The following is a 16,087-nucleotide window of genomic DNA, read 5'->3' on the forward strand; positions in this document are numbered from 1 at the left end:
GAGTTCCCCAAGGCTCCATTCTGGGGCCATTTCTGTTCAGCGTTTACATGCTCCCACTAGCTCAAATTATGGAAAACAACAAAATATGCTACCATAGCTATGCAGACAACACACAAATTTATATCACCATATCACCAGGGGACTATTAATCCCATACAAGTGCTGATTAAGTGCATTGAACAAATCAGCGATTGGATGTGCCAGAACTTTCTTCAACTAAACAAAAATAAAACTGAAGTAATTGTCTTTGGAGCCAAAGAAGAAGGATTAAAAGACAGCACTCAGCTTCAATCAGTAATGCTAAAAAACACAAACAAAGCCAGAAATCTTGGTGTAGTCATGGACTCAGACCTGAATTTCAACAGTCACATTAAGACAATTACAAAGTCAGCCTACTATCACCTGAAGAATATATCAAGGATTAAAGGATTTATGTCTCAGCAGGATCTGGAAAAACTTCTCCATGTGTTTATCTTCAGTAGACTCAACTACTGTAACAGTGTGTTTACAGGTCTAAAAAAACGATCAGACAGCTGCAACTGATTCAGAACGCTGCTGCTCGAGTCCTCACTAAGACCAAGAAAGTGGATCACATCACCCCAGTTCTGAGGTCCTTACACTGACTTCCTGTCTGTCAAAGAATTGGCTTTAAAATACTGCTGTTAGTTTATAAAGCACTGAATGGTTTAGGGATATATAAAATATATTTCTGATCTGCTGCTACGTTATGCACCATCCAGACCTCTCAGGTCGTCTGGCACAGGTCTGCTTTCTGTCCCCAGAGTTAAAACAAAACATGGAGAAGCAGCGTTCAGTTTGTATGCTCCACATACAGCAACTCAGAAACCCAGAAAACTGCAGGTCTGCTGCAACTCAGTTCTTTTAAATCACGACTGAAGACTTTTCTTTTTGCCGCTGCTTTTTATTAAATCAAATAATGATTTATTCATACATTGCACTGTGACTTTTACTGTAGTCCTGTATTTTATTGTTCCTGCATTTTGTTTTAATTAAATGTTCTGCACAGTACAAGAGAATTGTACGTAAGTGAGTGGAAAGAGAGAAGGTTTCAGTATGTGATAAAGAAAAGTGTCCTTTTTTGCATTTCCTTTTATGACCTTTTATGTGTTGCACTTTGTCTTGATGCTTTTAATGTCTCATGTAAAGCACTTTGAATTGCCTTGTTGCTGAAATGTGCTATACAAATAAACTTGCATTGCCTTGCCTTGCCTGTGTGTACTTAGATGGTGTTAACAAGGGTACCAAGTCCAGAATCCCCACACTGTGTCACTCATCAAACTGCTCGTCTCTCTCGTCATCTGACTCCTCAAGTTCAAAGTCAGATACTGGATCATCCTGCAGTGTTTGCTTACTGCAGGCCTGTAACCTACACATGTCTGTGCATGTCAGTCCATTTGACAGGTATGTGCAGCTTGGCATTTTGCATAGATGCACACACTTGCATGTTAGCAGCATCTCTCCGGAGGCAAGCAACTGAAGGTTAGGGCAACTAAAGGCACCGGGCCACTTCTTCAAGAGCGACTTTGTCAAGAAAGACTGTGTCAAGCAAAGCTGTAGTATTAATAAATTTGGGCTGTAGTACTGGCCTTTTTATTTCCCCAAAATGGAAATACTCTCTCTTTTCTGTTCCAGTTTTCCCCGCCCTCTTTCGAATTTCATGATGTTTCTGTCACTTATCCAATCAAGCTCACCGTTACTGTCATGTATTGCTCACCAGGCCCCCTTGGTAAGTTCCTGGAGGAGCTTGATACACTAGTCTCGCACTCCCCTGATGATGGGTCCACAATCATCCTTCTAGGTGACTTCAACATCCAGAGGGAGAAATTGGAACTTCTTCTCTCTTCCCTCTCCTCCTTTGACCATCACCTCTCCTCTTCTCCTCTGACCGGCCAACCAGCTGGATCTTATGTTCACTTGACACTGTTCCACCCTTAACCGCTCTGACCCTGTTTAGACTTGGTTTTAAAATGTACTCTTCTCCATTTCTCTGAGCACTATCTCATGGGGTACTCCCTGTCCCTCTTTCCCTGTACTTCCTCCCCTACCCACATGGTTGCTACCCGTAGGCACCTCTGCTTGCTGGATGTATATGGGCTTGTTCTGAGAATAGAAGGGTCACTTGTGACAGAAAAAAACTCTTCCAGAAACTCTAATAATCTCAGAGGGGAAATTCAGTTGTATGAAACCCCTCTGACACACGCACACACACACACACACACACACACACATACACACACACACACACACACACATCTGCTATGTATACTGTATGTAGACATGTTTAAGACACATTTTCCCTTTGATTCCACAGATCTCTAATATCGACTCTCCCCTACTTCCTTCTAACTCCCATCATCCCTTTAATCCCATCATCCCTTTAATCTTCCCTCAAGTAAGATTGGTGTGAATTAATCCCAGTTCCAGCTGTTAATTGGAACTGAAATTGATTTTAACTTCTCAATTGACCACCCACACACTATGTGGTCATTCGAGTAATGGTCAAAAGACCAGATCAAACATCACCACCAAAGGCAGTTGTTACTGTAAACTCCTCCCTACCAAATTGACCTCTGATTTCAACATTTCTCACATTGAGCCATCTCCTCATTTGACCTTCACCTCTCCTCTTCTCCTCCTACCCACAAGGCTGGCAACCAGCTGGATCTTATGTTCCCTTGACACTGTTCCACCGCTAACCTCTCTGAACCTGTTTAGACTTGGTTTTAAAATGTATTTTGGACGATCAGATCAAAAGTGGACAGTGAGACACATCATCATTTACACCACTGTCTATCATGCGTCTCCAGACGAAGCCAAAAGGATCATGCCCCACAAATGGTGTGAAAAATACTTGTTATTGATTTACAGTAAAAAAAAAAAAAAAAAAACTGCTGACAAACATAGATATGATAGGAATAGCAATAAAGGGAATTTATTTAATTATTTAAAGAGTCTTTCTTCCTCCCATACCTACTTTTCCATAGCAATGGTGATGGGCAGATTCTCTAAATTCAGAGATATATAATACACACATCAGGCAATGGGTGCTGGGTTAAGAATAAGTAATAGCTTTTAGGTATAAACCCACACACCGGCTGTAGTTAAGTCAATAAAGAAGTATTTTAACTACAGCCGGTGTGCAGCTTCTCTAAATAACAGTTACAGTAAACATGCTGACCCATGGACCTAACTGTTGCTAAGTGTCCACTGAGACAGGAAGCTGCATCAGCATGGTTGTCTGCCCTGGTACACTGTCTGCCTGTGACGTCCCCTAATCCTGCGAGAGGGAGTAATAGGGAAAGGGAGGGAGAGAGACAGAAGTGTAGGGGGGTGGAGAGAGGGAGAGGGTGAGTGAGAGAGAGAGAGAGAGAGAGAGAGAGAGAGAGAGAGAGAGAGAGAGAGACAGAAAGGGAGAGTACAGCCAGGATGACTCATAGGTCAGATCTGTGTGCATGAGAGAAAGTGTGTGTATGTGTGCCTTTCTGTGTGTGTGTGTGTGTGTTTGTGTGTGTGTGTGTGTGTATGCCTGCTTGCCAAGTGTGTGTGTGTGTGTGTGTGCATGCGTACGGCTCTTGCTCATCCTGTATCAATCTGTGAGAAAGGGGGGACAGAGAGAACCATGATCTTTCTGATTCAGTCTCTCGTCCCTAAAACACCAGCGTTGATCCGTCTCAGTGACTCATCCACTGTGTGCCACCTGTATAAATGACTCATGTTTTTTTCTTGGCTGATATCAAGCCGAGTAAAAAGCCCAAGCAAATCTAGTGAACAGTAACAAAACAAAATCTCCCTCTGTGAGATCTACGTCTCTCTCGTCAGGCCCCGGGTGAGTGTTCTGCGACCTGTTTGGGAGGTAAGTGTGCGTGTGTGTGTGTGTGTTCAGGTTGAGAGGGATCAGGGAGTGGACACACACTACTAGCCAGACAACTGGACTCTATAAGAGTGGAGGCTTTGAGTGGCAAAAGCTGAGTCGCTTGGGACTTGGTCTCGATCAATGAAGCATTCGGTTGGAAAAAGAGTGTGTGTATGTGTGTGTGAGAGAGAGAGAAAGAGAGAGAGAGAGAGAGAGAGGGAGATGATGTTTTTGTGTGTGTGTGGGGGGGAGTTGGAGTTGTGTGGGTGTACAGGTTAGCAGAGAATGGTTGACTGAATATTATTGGAGGCCGCATTCGATCAATATTTTTTCCACCCTTAGAAAAATCTATATTCCTTAGATTTGTGATACTGACACCACCATAAGTAACATAGCATCACCCATAGAGATTATCCATTGACAAACTCCAAGCCTAGGCCTAGAAGTTCAGCTTGAAAACTGTTCTTGTAACCAATCATCTGCTTTTATCCAATCAGGCATTTCCTCAACAGGAAATCATATTATGTTTTTATCATTCCCTAATGTGCGAGCCAATCTCCAGCTCCATCCAGGAGGACATTTCTCGCCAGTGCTAACAAACTACCCCCAACAGCAAAACACCCTTCTTTCTCAGAATCGAAACGTCAAACGACATCCCCAGGCTCTCATTAGTTCAGCCACGACGCACATGGCAGAGACGGTGAAATATGGCTTCTAATCCCCCTCTCTCCGTTTGGCGCTTTATCTCTCACATCTTTTTTTTCACACCCTCTATAGGGCAGGGATGTCTTTTTTTGCCAATGTCACAACAACATCTGGGTCTGGATGACAGAAGGACACTTCAAATTCAATTAGATGCTATTTTCCTTGTCTGGTAGCATGTATTCACTCTAGCTCGATTACAGGGAGGGAAAATGATTGCAATAATATGAGACTCTAGGCGCCTTTGTGTGTGTGTGTGTTCCTGTCTTAGGGCTGGACTGCATGATCAGATTATAAGCATAATGTGGGCTTGTATCAGAAAGCGCAGAGAGGAATATATGGTATGATCAGAACATTTCCCCCATTAGTGCATACACCCACCACCTACATAGTACATCTGACACCACCACACACACACCCACACACACACACACAAACACCTGCTGATATTTAATCTCTGTGCTCCTTGTCAACTCCCCCTGCTGTGGATGTCACTTGGCTTTTGTGCATGCTGGCGGTATCCATAGCGACAAAAGAAGTGGCTCCGTTCGTAGTCAACCCCCTTCAGGAGCAGCAGGTGAGACGTAGTGAGACATAGTGGCATTGGAGTCTCTTTAGCACCAGCCTGTACAGGGTCCTTGTAGTGTTACGGTTACCCACAGCAACAGCAGGGCATCTCAGTCACCAGAGACAGGCCTGCCTGTCAGAAACCACATATTACACAATGCCAACATGTACAATAAATACACATGTATGTAAAATGTTAGGCTACGCTACTGCATGTAGCTAACGTAGCCTACCAGATCCTACATTCCTCCCCTGCAAAATAAAATGTTGTCCTCAACATAAACATTATAAGAGCACAAATAGCTACCCCCATACCAGACAGTATGTGATGAGCCTACTGTAATAGCATCCCAGACATTCTCTGACAATTTGCCTACTCTGCGAACATGTTCAATGACAATAACCATCCTCATACCATTCTACACAGTATCTTGCTCCAGCACATGGTTCCATGGCCCCAGACACGGGGCTGACTGTGATGTAAAACAAGTCTGCAAGTTTATTTTTAAGGAAATGTACAGTCTGTTTTGCAGATGAATTAACTGTGTCAAACTGATTGCAGAAACTGGGTGACCAATTAAGTGACCAATTACAAGTCCCATTGATATACTAGACTTGTGTTTACTGTTATGTTTCCAGTTATAATCAATCCAGTTAAAATCAATATAATTCAAAGCATTTTAATAAATATGAGCATTGTGATTTGTGATTGTTTGTCACTGGATGTTATAGAAGTAAAATATGTAAAAATGTGGTTACCTGGTGGTGCTACCTGTATGTCAGTTATTGAATTAATGTGCAGTAATTGAACATTTGAAATACAGTACTCCTGTTTTGAAATTATACCGACAGTTTAGGTGTCTCAGTAATTACCCATTACTGTATATATTAGGCTATACTTTGCATGTATTTACCAGGTAAATGTTTAGTAATTGGGTGACTATGAAAGGAAGGGTTACCCAAAAAAATTTCAGAGTAAGTTAATTTAGCAATAGAAATCCATAAGCCTAGGGCCAATGGGCCTAGGATATAGACAATAAACTACCGGAGGAATGGTGGTGGAGCAATAGCGGGAGCGTTTCAGATTACTAGCGGACCACTGTGCCTGACGCTAATAATCCGCCAGAGGTCCGTTTGCCATTCGATGTGCAAATGGCCAGGAACCCGCCAGCGGATTCTGACGGAGGTCCGCCAACTCGTCCATCGGAGACCCGCTGTAGGTCCGCTAGCCTTGTGTTATAATGGTTGATCCCTTACCTTTGTCCAGAAACAGAAGTTGAACCAATTGCAGCAAAATAGCTTATGTTACAGGAATCATCAGTGTAACTGCTTTAGCCACTGACCGCTACCATTAATGTTACGGAAGCTGCTACTAGTTGTTGTGAGCTCATGAGCTAACTGGCTATCCCTCTCTTATTGTGCTGGATTAGCATTGGAAACATTGGAACTGATGTCCAGGCGACAAGACCTATCTTAATTTATCACACATTATTTCATGTCATTTCAATTCACAGTTATTTCAGTGGCATGACTAGCTTCCGTCCTACCAGTCCTGAACAGAAACAAGCCAGCCATGCACATAAGCCAGGCTTGACCTGGCCTGGTTTGATTCCACCTGCCACAACCTCTTGAGTGTCCTGTTAAGAAAATTGAATATTGAGAAGAAACATGTAATATGTCCGACATGACTGTGTAACTTTAAAATGATAATTACTGACCCTAAAACTATACAGTAGGCTACTAATACAGTTCTAATGGGAGGAACCGTAGCGTAACTTTCCTGTTTGTTTTCAAATCACCACTATATGTTCCTGTTGTAATATGCATACTATAATACAGAATAATGTAGATGTGCTCTCATTAACATGGATACATTCAAGTGAATGTTATAAACATACAGTGCTTCACTGCAGTAGTAGCAGGCTTCTCCCCATGTCAGTTCCTCTTCACTGTTGGAGCCGTGAGGCAGAGAGACAGAGCGGAGCGAGCGCAGACACCACACGCCAGACGAACACGCTGTGATGCTCTCCGGGCTCTGAAGGACAGGCAACGGAAGCTGATCAATCAGCCCCCTGAAATGTCAAGAGCGGATCTGATAAAGGACCTTTCATCAGGAAGGGAGTGAAGAGGCTGCGCCCCAGGAACAGGACACTAACGCTCATTACATTGTGTGTGTGTGTGTGTGTGTGTGTGTGGGTGTGTGTGGGTGTGTGTGTGTGTGTGTGTGTGTGTGTGTGTGTCTGAGTGAAGCAGAGTGAGGCATGTGTGTGTGTGTGTGTGTGTGTGTGTGTGTGTGTGTATCTGAGTGAAGCAGAGTGAGGCAGTGTCAGGACATTCGGGAGATAATAGAGTTAGATTTAGGTGAGTTTTTGAGTTTCAAGCATAATAGTCATTCCAGTAATACTGTAGCTCTTAGAGGAACTAAAATGCTTAAGAAATATATTGTGTTCCCTTCTGGCTTGCCTTTGGGTCAGCCATTGTGATTATGTGTGTGTGTGTTTAGCATTCAGTGGCTACTACAGTGCCCCCCCCCCAGTCCCATAAATGCACCTCCACACACACACACACACACACACACACACACACACACACACACACACACACACACACAGAAACACACACAGAAACACACACACACACACACACACACACACACACACACACCGCACACACACACACACACACACACACACACACACACACACACACACACAGAAACACACACACACACACACACACACACACACACACCGCACACACACACACACACTATTGGCCCTTCTAAAAATACTTTGGCTAAGTGACTCATTGTCTGCTTCATCACCCCTTTATCTCTCTGTTCCCATCTCTCACCCTCTCTCTCATTGTTCTCTCCTTCACTACCTTTCACTCTGTCACTGTTTCTCTCTCTCTCTCTCTCGGTCTCTCTCTCTCGCTCTCTCTTTATCCTGCCATGCTCATTATGGCCGTCTGCGATTCCAGACCCCTCACTAAGCAGCTAGGCAATGCCTGCCACACCCAGCCAGCAGCTACAAATCTTAACAGCTTCCTGCCAGTGCACACCTCACATCCTGCAGTGACGTCACAAACTGCTCTGTTATGTTTACACCTGGCCTTAACGAAGAGAGTAATTAGTTGGTGAGTAATGGCATTGTTGAATGTGACTGCACCAGTGTAATCATTAAGTCATAAATACTACGGTAGGTCATCCCCATCGCCATCTACAGTATCAATGGAGATGATGACTCGTTATCATAAGCAGAATGTTTGTTTGGTCCAGTTTTGATCAATAGTAGGCAAATGTGTACTGTAGTTTGGAAAGTGTATCCGTAAAAACAAACTGCCACAGACACATCCAGATTAGGCTGGCGAGTACTTCTCAACCTCTGGTGACTCTCCTCGTGTTGACTACTCAACATGCTTGTTCATTTTGCACAGCCAAGAAGGCTCTATCCAGCAACACCTCCCGACATCCTGAAGCTTTACGGCAGCCCTAACGAGGCCTCAACAAAGTTCCCATGTACTGTATGTACGCTACTAGCCTACAGTATATGATCTTGCCTTGGTAGCGTTCTCACTGCCTCCAACACAACAACGCCACCGCACTGTCTCACATTTGGTGACTGACCTCGAGGGCAAATACATGGACTTTCAAAGGAGTCATATTCAATGTGATATTATAAGGAGGAGAAAATAGAAATCTCTGGAAGTTCAGCCATTCAGTGATGTTTCTGTGCATTGTAAAAATAAAAATAAAGTTGGTGACATGCTGACATGTTTTTTTTCTTCCTCTTTACTTTTTTTCCTTGCAGTGATGTCATTTCATGATGTCATCATCTCATTAACCAATGAGGATGGCAAACACGTTCACATATCCAATTGCCATTGTTTGGTGTTGTTTGAAATGAACTCACATCCTCATTGTTACAAACCACTGTCCTAATGAATCAAATTTTTATTTGAGATGAGATACCCAGCTGTCTCCAGGGTCAGTAATTAAACCTTCTGAGCATGCTCAGAAATATTTAATTGATCACCCAATGAGTTTACCTTTTACATGACTAATTAGCATAATTAGACAAATATTTTTTTCCCAGTATGAAGGAAATCCATTGGAAAAAAATCTCAAAAGTTTATTACTCACTTCCTTTTACTGTTTGTGACTTCTGTCTCCTATCTTGAGAGATAGGAGCAAATTAACAGCTGCTTTCGAGGTCGCCATAGAAACACTTAGGCAAGGGTGGAGAGTGGTCTGTGCTGTTTATGAAAAGCATGACTGTTAATTCTTTGAACAACACAAATCAGATTAATGCACAAACAGAAACTGTGCCATTGTTAGCCGATTGGCTACCCCACTGCTTACACCTACAGTACAAATAGACTACAGATAAATATATATTGGGAACATGTGTCTTCGTGCTACATGCAATGCTACTCATCTTGCTGAGAACGTAAGGCCCACAAACTGTTCATGTGTTCTCCCGAACCTGACAACCCATGTTTGATGACCACAGTAACACATCCCTAGCAACCCTGACACAATCTCTATGGGATTAAATTATATGGTAAAGGTCACAAGGCTCATTTCCTGTATTCCCTCTCACACACTCAGAACCATTGTTATTGTGATTATCATAGTACTGTAGAAAGATATGACAAACCATTGGGTCAACATGACAGTATGAGAGAGATGGAGAGAGAGGGAGAGAGAGGGAGAGAGAGGGAGAGAGAGGGAGAGAGAGGGAGAGGGAGAGAGAGGGAGAGAGAGGGAGAGGGAGAGAGAGGGAGAGAGATGGAGAGAGAGAGCGCGAGACATTGGCAAAATTGCTGTGCTGGGTCAGGGTGACTCATTTCCAACCTCATTAATTCTGCATTTCTCAGACAGGACGTAGGGCAACCTCAGATCCCACTGGAGGAGCCTAATGACAAACATCCTGTATGTGTGTGTGTGTGTGTGTGTATGTGTGTGTGTGTGTGTGTGTGTGTGTGTGTGTGTGTGTGCATGTCTCTCTCTCTCTCTCTCACACTCATTAAGCACACACATATGCAATACGTTTTATTTGTTTTTAATAATTTATTTGTTGTTTATGTGTTCATATACTGTCCAGTAGCATGGACTCTGGGTGTGCTTTGTTGTGGAATAGAACAAGACAATAGCAGTAATACTGAACTGTGACAATGTCAGCATTTCACATTAATTATTTGTTCAATGATATGTTTATAGAGCACAGGAAATACATTCCATTTTCCATTCCTCAACATGAAAGGAATTGGGGAGGGACAGAGAGAGAACAGAGCATAAGGGAGCATTACTATTTGTCTATCTAACTTTGTTTGCTTGAATTCTAAGATGAGACAGGGAAATGGAGGAGGGGTGGGCCCAGGGTTAGGTCTTGTGAAGATGAGACAGGGAAATGGAGGAGGGGTGGGCCCAGGGTTAGGTCTTGTGATCAGTAAAGGACTGTAGGCTGGGAAAAACTAATCATACAGTGAATTGATCTGTTCATTCATTACTTTTGCAGTCCTCAGTGTGCTCTTCAAGAATGACTTGATGTGATACTTCCTGTGCCATCATGAAGACAAGGCAATATGCAGTACCTACATAATTGTGACAGAAACAAATTGCCATTTTTTAACACGTTAAATGTCTATGTTCACATTGCTCGTGCTCCAACTAAAACAAGCATCATGGGGTTGTGTAAATGTTAGTTTTCTTTCTCTTTCTTAAGGACCATCATTCATAGCAAAGGGCAAGGACATCTGTTGCACTCTCATGTCCACTACTGTGCCTACCTGTAGGAAAGATTTGAAGTGTACACCTATGTGTTTTGTGGTGATGAAGACAGTTACACAACTGGCTGTCTTATAAAATGATCAAAGCCCAACCCTGGCTCACTGAATATACACTGACCGCACTCCATATTTGTGTGTGTGTGTGTGTGTATATATATATATATATATATATATATATATATATTTATACAACGGTTAGTTCTGGTTCTTGATTCTGATTGGCTGGAAGCCGTGTTAAAATACTTTGTAACACACACCTGGGACCGCATATCATTCCATTTTCAGTATTAATGTGCCTCCCATTTGATCCGATGCATTGTATTGTGTTTTTTGCATTCCATCCAATGCATCTGTTGCATGGCAACCTTTTTGTTAGGGGAACTATTTTGCTCGGCAGAATTGAGGGAATGATGCTTTGTTTTGAATAAATGTTAATATTTGACATTACTGTGTGTTTATTTTACACTAATAGCTGTAGTAACCGTTGTATAAAAGCAATAAACCACTTGAGGCCGTGTGTTATAGTGATTTTCAAAACGTTTTGTATCAACCATTGTATATGATCATAAGTAAGCTTAAAACAGGGCTAAACATGCATTTTCCCTTTACTACTCCTTTAACAGAATGGGAAAGCCCAATCCAGGACGGCTAGGGGCGATAGTGCTGTCAGTTCTCTCCTTTGTCATACCGGTGTTGTTCAACAGACTGGCTGGACCTGGACTCATACAGTACTTTCTATGCCTAGCAGATAACATGACTGCTATTAGTAATCACATTTAGATCGTCATTGGCATACTGTACTATTCCCAGTGGGTCACATGGCTTTGTTGAGGGAAACAGGATATCTCATCCTGAGATGATTGTGTTTGTCTTTTCCTCTCAGATGCCTTTGTGAGCAACACAGGCAATGTGTCTGCCACGTACAACACCCAGATCACTCCCTCAGGATGGACCCTCATCTGGTGGGTTGTCTACATCCGGCTGGCCCTCATGATGATCTACAACCACTCTGACCTCTGGAGAAAGGAAGAGAAGTCCACCTATACAGTACTTCCTCTTCAAAGTGTTGCCTAAAAAACTTTTCATAGGACATTATTCATACAACAACTCTCCTTTTACTCTAGACTGCATAGTGTACATTGGCTATGGTGAATGGAAATGTCATCGCTTACTGTAGTTTGGTTTTGGTTTGATTCCTTGTCAGGAATGTGGTTTGGTGTACTGCAGCGCTCCGTATCCTTGCATCCTGGACTCTGAACATGGCTCTCAACGTTGGGACACAATGTGAGAAGGTAAATCATGATATTTTGTAACATCTAGGCCTACCACACCCACGCCTTTTTCCAGATGGATGAGTTACTCAGCACGCCCAGATAGACAGACAGGTAGATAGATAGATAGATAGATAGATAGATAGATAGATAGATAGATAGATAGATAGATAGATAGATAGATAGATAGATAGATAGATTGATTGATAGATAAATTAGACAGACAGGCGGACATACATACGTGCATGCATGCATGCATGCATACATGCATACATACATCACACACACACACACACACACACACATACATACATACATACATACATACAAAGTGCTCCCCATCTGCCACAGCTCATTATAGAGGGGATGGGAGGGGTTGTTTAAAATAGACCCTCATCCTCCTCTCCACCTCCACCTCTAACATTCTTCTTGAGCTTCAGCCGCCTCATTGACTTTTGTTTCTCCCCTCAAAGTTTGATTCCTGCTCTGGTTTTCATGTTCCTGCGTGCCTGAACAAACTATGCTACAATAGCCTATTCTTCTCCTGCCATGGACTCCATACTGTACGTTCCCTGGCCCAACAAGTAAGCTAATACAACCGGGATGTCTGGCTCATCTGTGTTTTGGTTGTTTTTTTCTTTCTTTTGTTTTCATGTGAAAAACAACAAACATAATACACGTTTTCCACATAGGTTAGGATATTGAACCTTTTGTTGAAAACTGTTGTCTTGCTGGCCTGGTTCCTCTATCAACTGACCTCGGTCCTCGGGTTCTGCCTGGTCTGTCCTCGCGCACTCCACCTCGAAGGTGGGATGGTCTACGGTAGGGAGATTCATGTTTATGTATGTCACCGTATTTCAGGTTCAGAATGACTTGGCTGCACACGCCACATGGACAACCATCGCCACCCTGGTCAACCCAAGCATTATGATGAGCGATGATGGCAGTTTGTCTCCGTTTGAATATAGAGTAGATCATTATTTCCCCTCCAGAGATGTGTTTGCAATACACATACAAAGTGCATAATAGATACGTTCTTAAATATAAATATAAAACCATTATGCTCACAGGGACAAAAGCTGCAATATCCCTCCCAAAGTAATACAGTAGGCTATGCGTTTTATCGTCTCTGACAAGTTTGTCCTTAAGAACTTTGTTGCTGAGAAGCATGGTAGATATCCTCACCATCCTCACCTCACCTGTGGTCATGCCTCTGAGTGGGAACATGACCAACAACCATGATCCAGCTGCAACATCCAACCGCGATGGCATCTTCTTCAGTAAGGGACTGGCAAACAGCAACTCACAAGCAGGTGCAATAAACAATACATCCCCTGATTGCCTTCATTGTTTGTTTACGCAATAATTTGGATGTATGCATGAGTGAGAGGGCTGGGGAGAATATTTAGCACTGCCTAAAATGTTTCAGACGCACTGCAGTCTAATAGCATAGTTATCAGTATGCATTATTTAAGAATGTTTATTGGCCTGTATGTATATACAATATTATTCTAATGCTATACAGTGTTTCCTCTTAGCTGAGCTGCTGGGGTTGGCCTGGGTTCAGTTTGTCATGAGAATTGGCTTGGTCATTAGAAGGCACATCAAGAGGCCCCTGTACAAAGACTTCAGCCCAGATGAGGCCATGTCTCCCATGGGAATCGAGGGAAAGACAAAGAAAATGTTTCTTTAGATGGAATGCGTTTACCTCAGAAACCTCAAGGGTGATGCTCTGGTCTGATAGAACAGACAAAACACAATGTGTGATGATGAATGATACTGATGTTTTTGTATACGCTAGGCCTACATGACTGTGTAAACTATGATGTGACTGTTTTGTCTTTGTAATACGTTTGGTTAAGTTGCCCTTTATATTGATGTCGGGGCGCATTACATTCTAGATATGGTTGTAGAATCAATGCTCATTCTTCTAGGCTATTGTTTGACTTTTACTGTGGTTTGGCATGTGGTCAATGAAGTGAAGTGTGATGCTCACGGGCTGTAGCAGTGCTGATAACAGTGTGTGTGTGTGTGTGTGTGTGTGTATGTGTGTGAGTGGGCGAAGGGGGAGGGGCTGTGGTAGAAGCAAGGCAGAGAAAGACCAGGATTTTCCTAGCAGGTTATTATAGTATCCCCATTGGTTCATATAGTCCTCCTTAGCATAAGGAGTGTTTTGGCTGAATATTATGTCTTGATAATCATGCTCTGGTACAAAAAAAAAAAGTAGATATTTTCATCATGTGCAGTATTGAACATGCAACTTGTCGAAGATCTGACAGATTTTTTAATAATCATGTACCCCTAATTAAATGGTATCTTATATTATAATCCACATTCAATGTATGACTGTAGCCTACATTGATCATACGAAGCAAGAACGGAGGTCTAGTTTACCACATGTATCAGGATGTATCAGGACCTACTGTTGTATGTCCTGGCATCAGAAACTGATGTGATACTAATGTAAGACTGACCTCTTCTGGCAAATCGAGACATTGCAACTATCAGTCAAGGAGAACAATTTCTTCCAATAGCCTATTTATTTTATAGAGGAGAAAAACACAATCATAGCTGTAAGGGTGGAAGAGCTAGGCTAATATTAACAGTGCATTCATCAAGTAAACATACAGTTGTTTATTATGAACACTGCGCAGCGTAATATTAAGCTACAAATAGGCCTTAATACGTTTTAAATAGGCTACAGACAAAACTGCTAGGCTATTATCTTTCAAGTGGGTTCCAGGTATATTTCAATGCTCATGATTGTATTGCAAGAGCAGTCAAGTTATTCTCCAGCTAAACTTTGGTCAGTCGAGTCAAATTCTCCACTCATCTTATCAGTCAGTCATTTGCTTCGATTCCCTCTCGTAGTCAACTCAAAGCATCACACGATTGTTCTTCTCTCCGCATTTCTGCCGAGTCGTCCCTGTTGCGCAAGCTTCCCTTCAGAACTTCACCGGGACCGTCCACCGTTCCGCCGTCAGACTCCTCCTCGATGGCGAAGTGAACGTCGGCTGTGGAGCTCAGGGAACTGACGCTGCTTTGCTCCATCGAGCACAGAGCGCAGGCCAGCGGGGACAGGACTCTGACTCTGCCCTCGCAGGTCCCGCGGCTCCCGGCGGAGAACACCTGCGTGTTGCGCATCCCCGACATAGCCGGCGCGGTGATGCTGTGCTTCTTCCGCAGGGCGCCCCACTCGCGCTGCTCCTCCTCGTGCACGAGGCGCGTGAACACGTTCGACCTCCTCTTCTCGCGCCGCTTGGAGCGAAAGTAACCCAGCATGAGGCCGGAGAGGAAAATGCCGTAGAACGACATGACTATCAAAATGTACAGGTACGCATTGCCATTACTTTGGTCCGTTTGGGACGCCAGAACCTCAGGCGCGGTGACGTTTTCGGACTTTTCCATCCCCAGAGCAGCCTTCGAGGAGGACCGTACGAGTTCCCTGGGAAATCAATAGGTTGACCTATTAGAATGACTAACCACCAACTTTTTACGCACACAAAATAATTTATTACAGACCGTTTCTGCACATAAATAACAATGGATTGTCATAGAAGTTTAAGTGATGATAGGCGTCGTCTTACCGAAGAAAACAGCAGAGGGTCATGTGGACCTGTCCTCGCGTGCACGCCTCTTCAGTTTAGAAGGACTGTAAAGTGCACGGAACTTTATATAGCGACGTCGGATGTCATAAATCACGTGAGGGGACTTCGTGGCCCAGAGAGGTTTTGTCCCAAGGCATGTCAAACTGAGTGGACACAGCCCAGCCACAAACGTGGCACAGAATGCTTAAATACGAAATTTGGTTAACAATCCAATAAAGTTGCCTTCTACCCACACCATCAAAGAACGTACCCTACCCTAAGACCAAAAGTGC

At 43.2% G+C, this 16,087-nt stretch overlaps 1 protein-coding gene across 1 annotated transcript; it reads right to left on the minus strand.

The window, feature by feature from the left end:
• Positions 1–15,078: 15,078 nt before the first annotated feature.
• Positions 15,079–15,615, minus strand: kcne4 (potassium voltage-gated channel, Isk-related family, member 4; the record flags this gene model as incomplete). The annotated part of the gene is made up of 1 exon (XM_084436024.1): positions 15,079–15,615. One exon carries the CDS (start codon positions 15,613–15,615, stop codon positions 15,079–15,081), a length of 537 nt encoding a protein of 178 aa, XP_084292150.1.
• Positions 15,616–16,087: the final 472 nt, after the last annotated feature.

This window comes from Borostomias antarcticus (assembly GCF_949987555.1).
Source record: "Borostomias antarcticus genome assembly, chromosome: 1".
Classification (NCBI taxonomy): Eukaryota; Metazoa; Chordata; class Actinopteri; order Stomiiformes; family Stomiidae; genus Borostomias; species Borostomias antarcticus.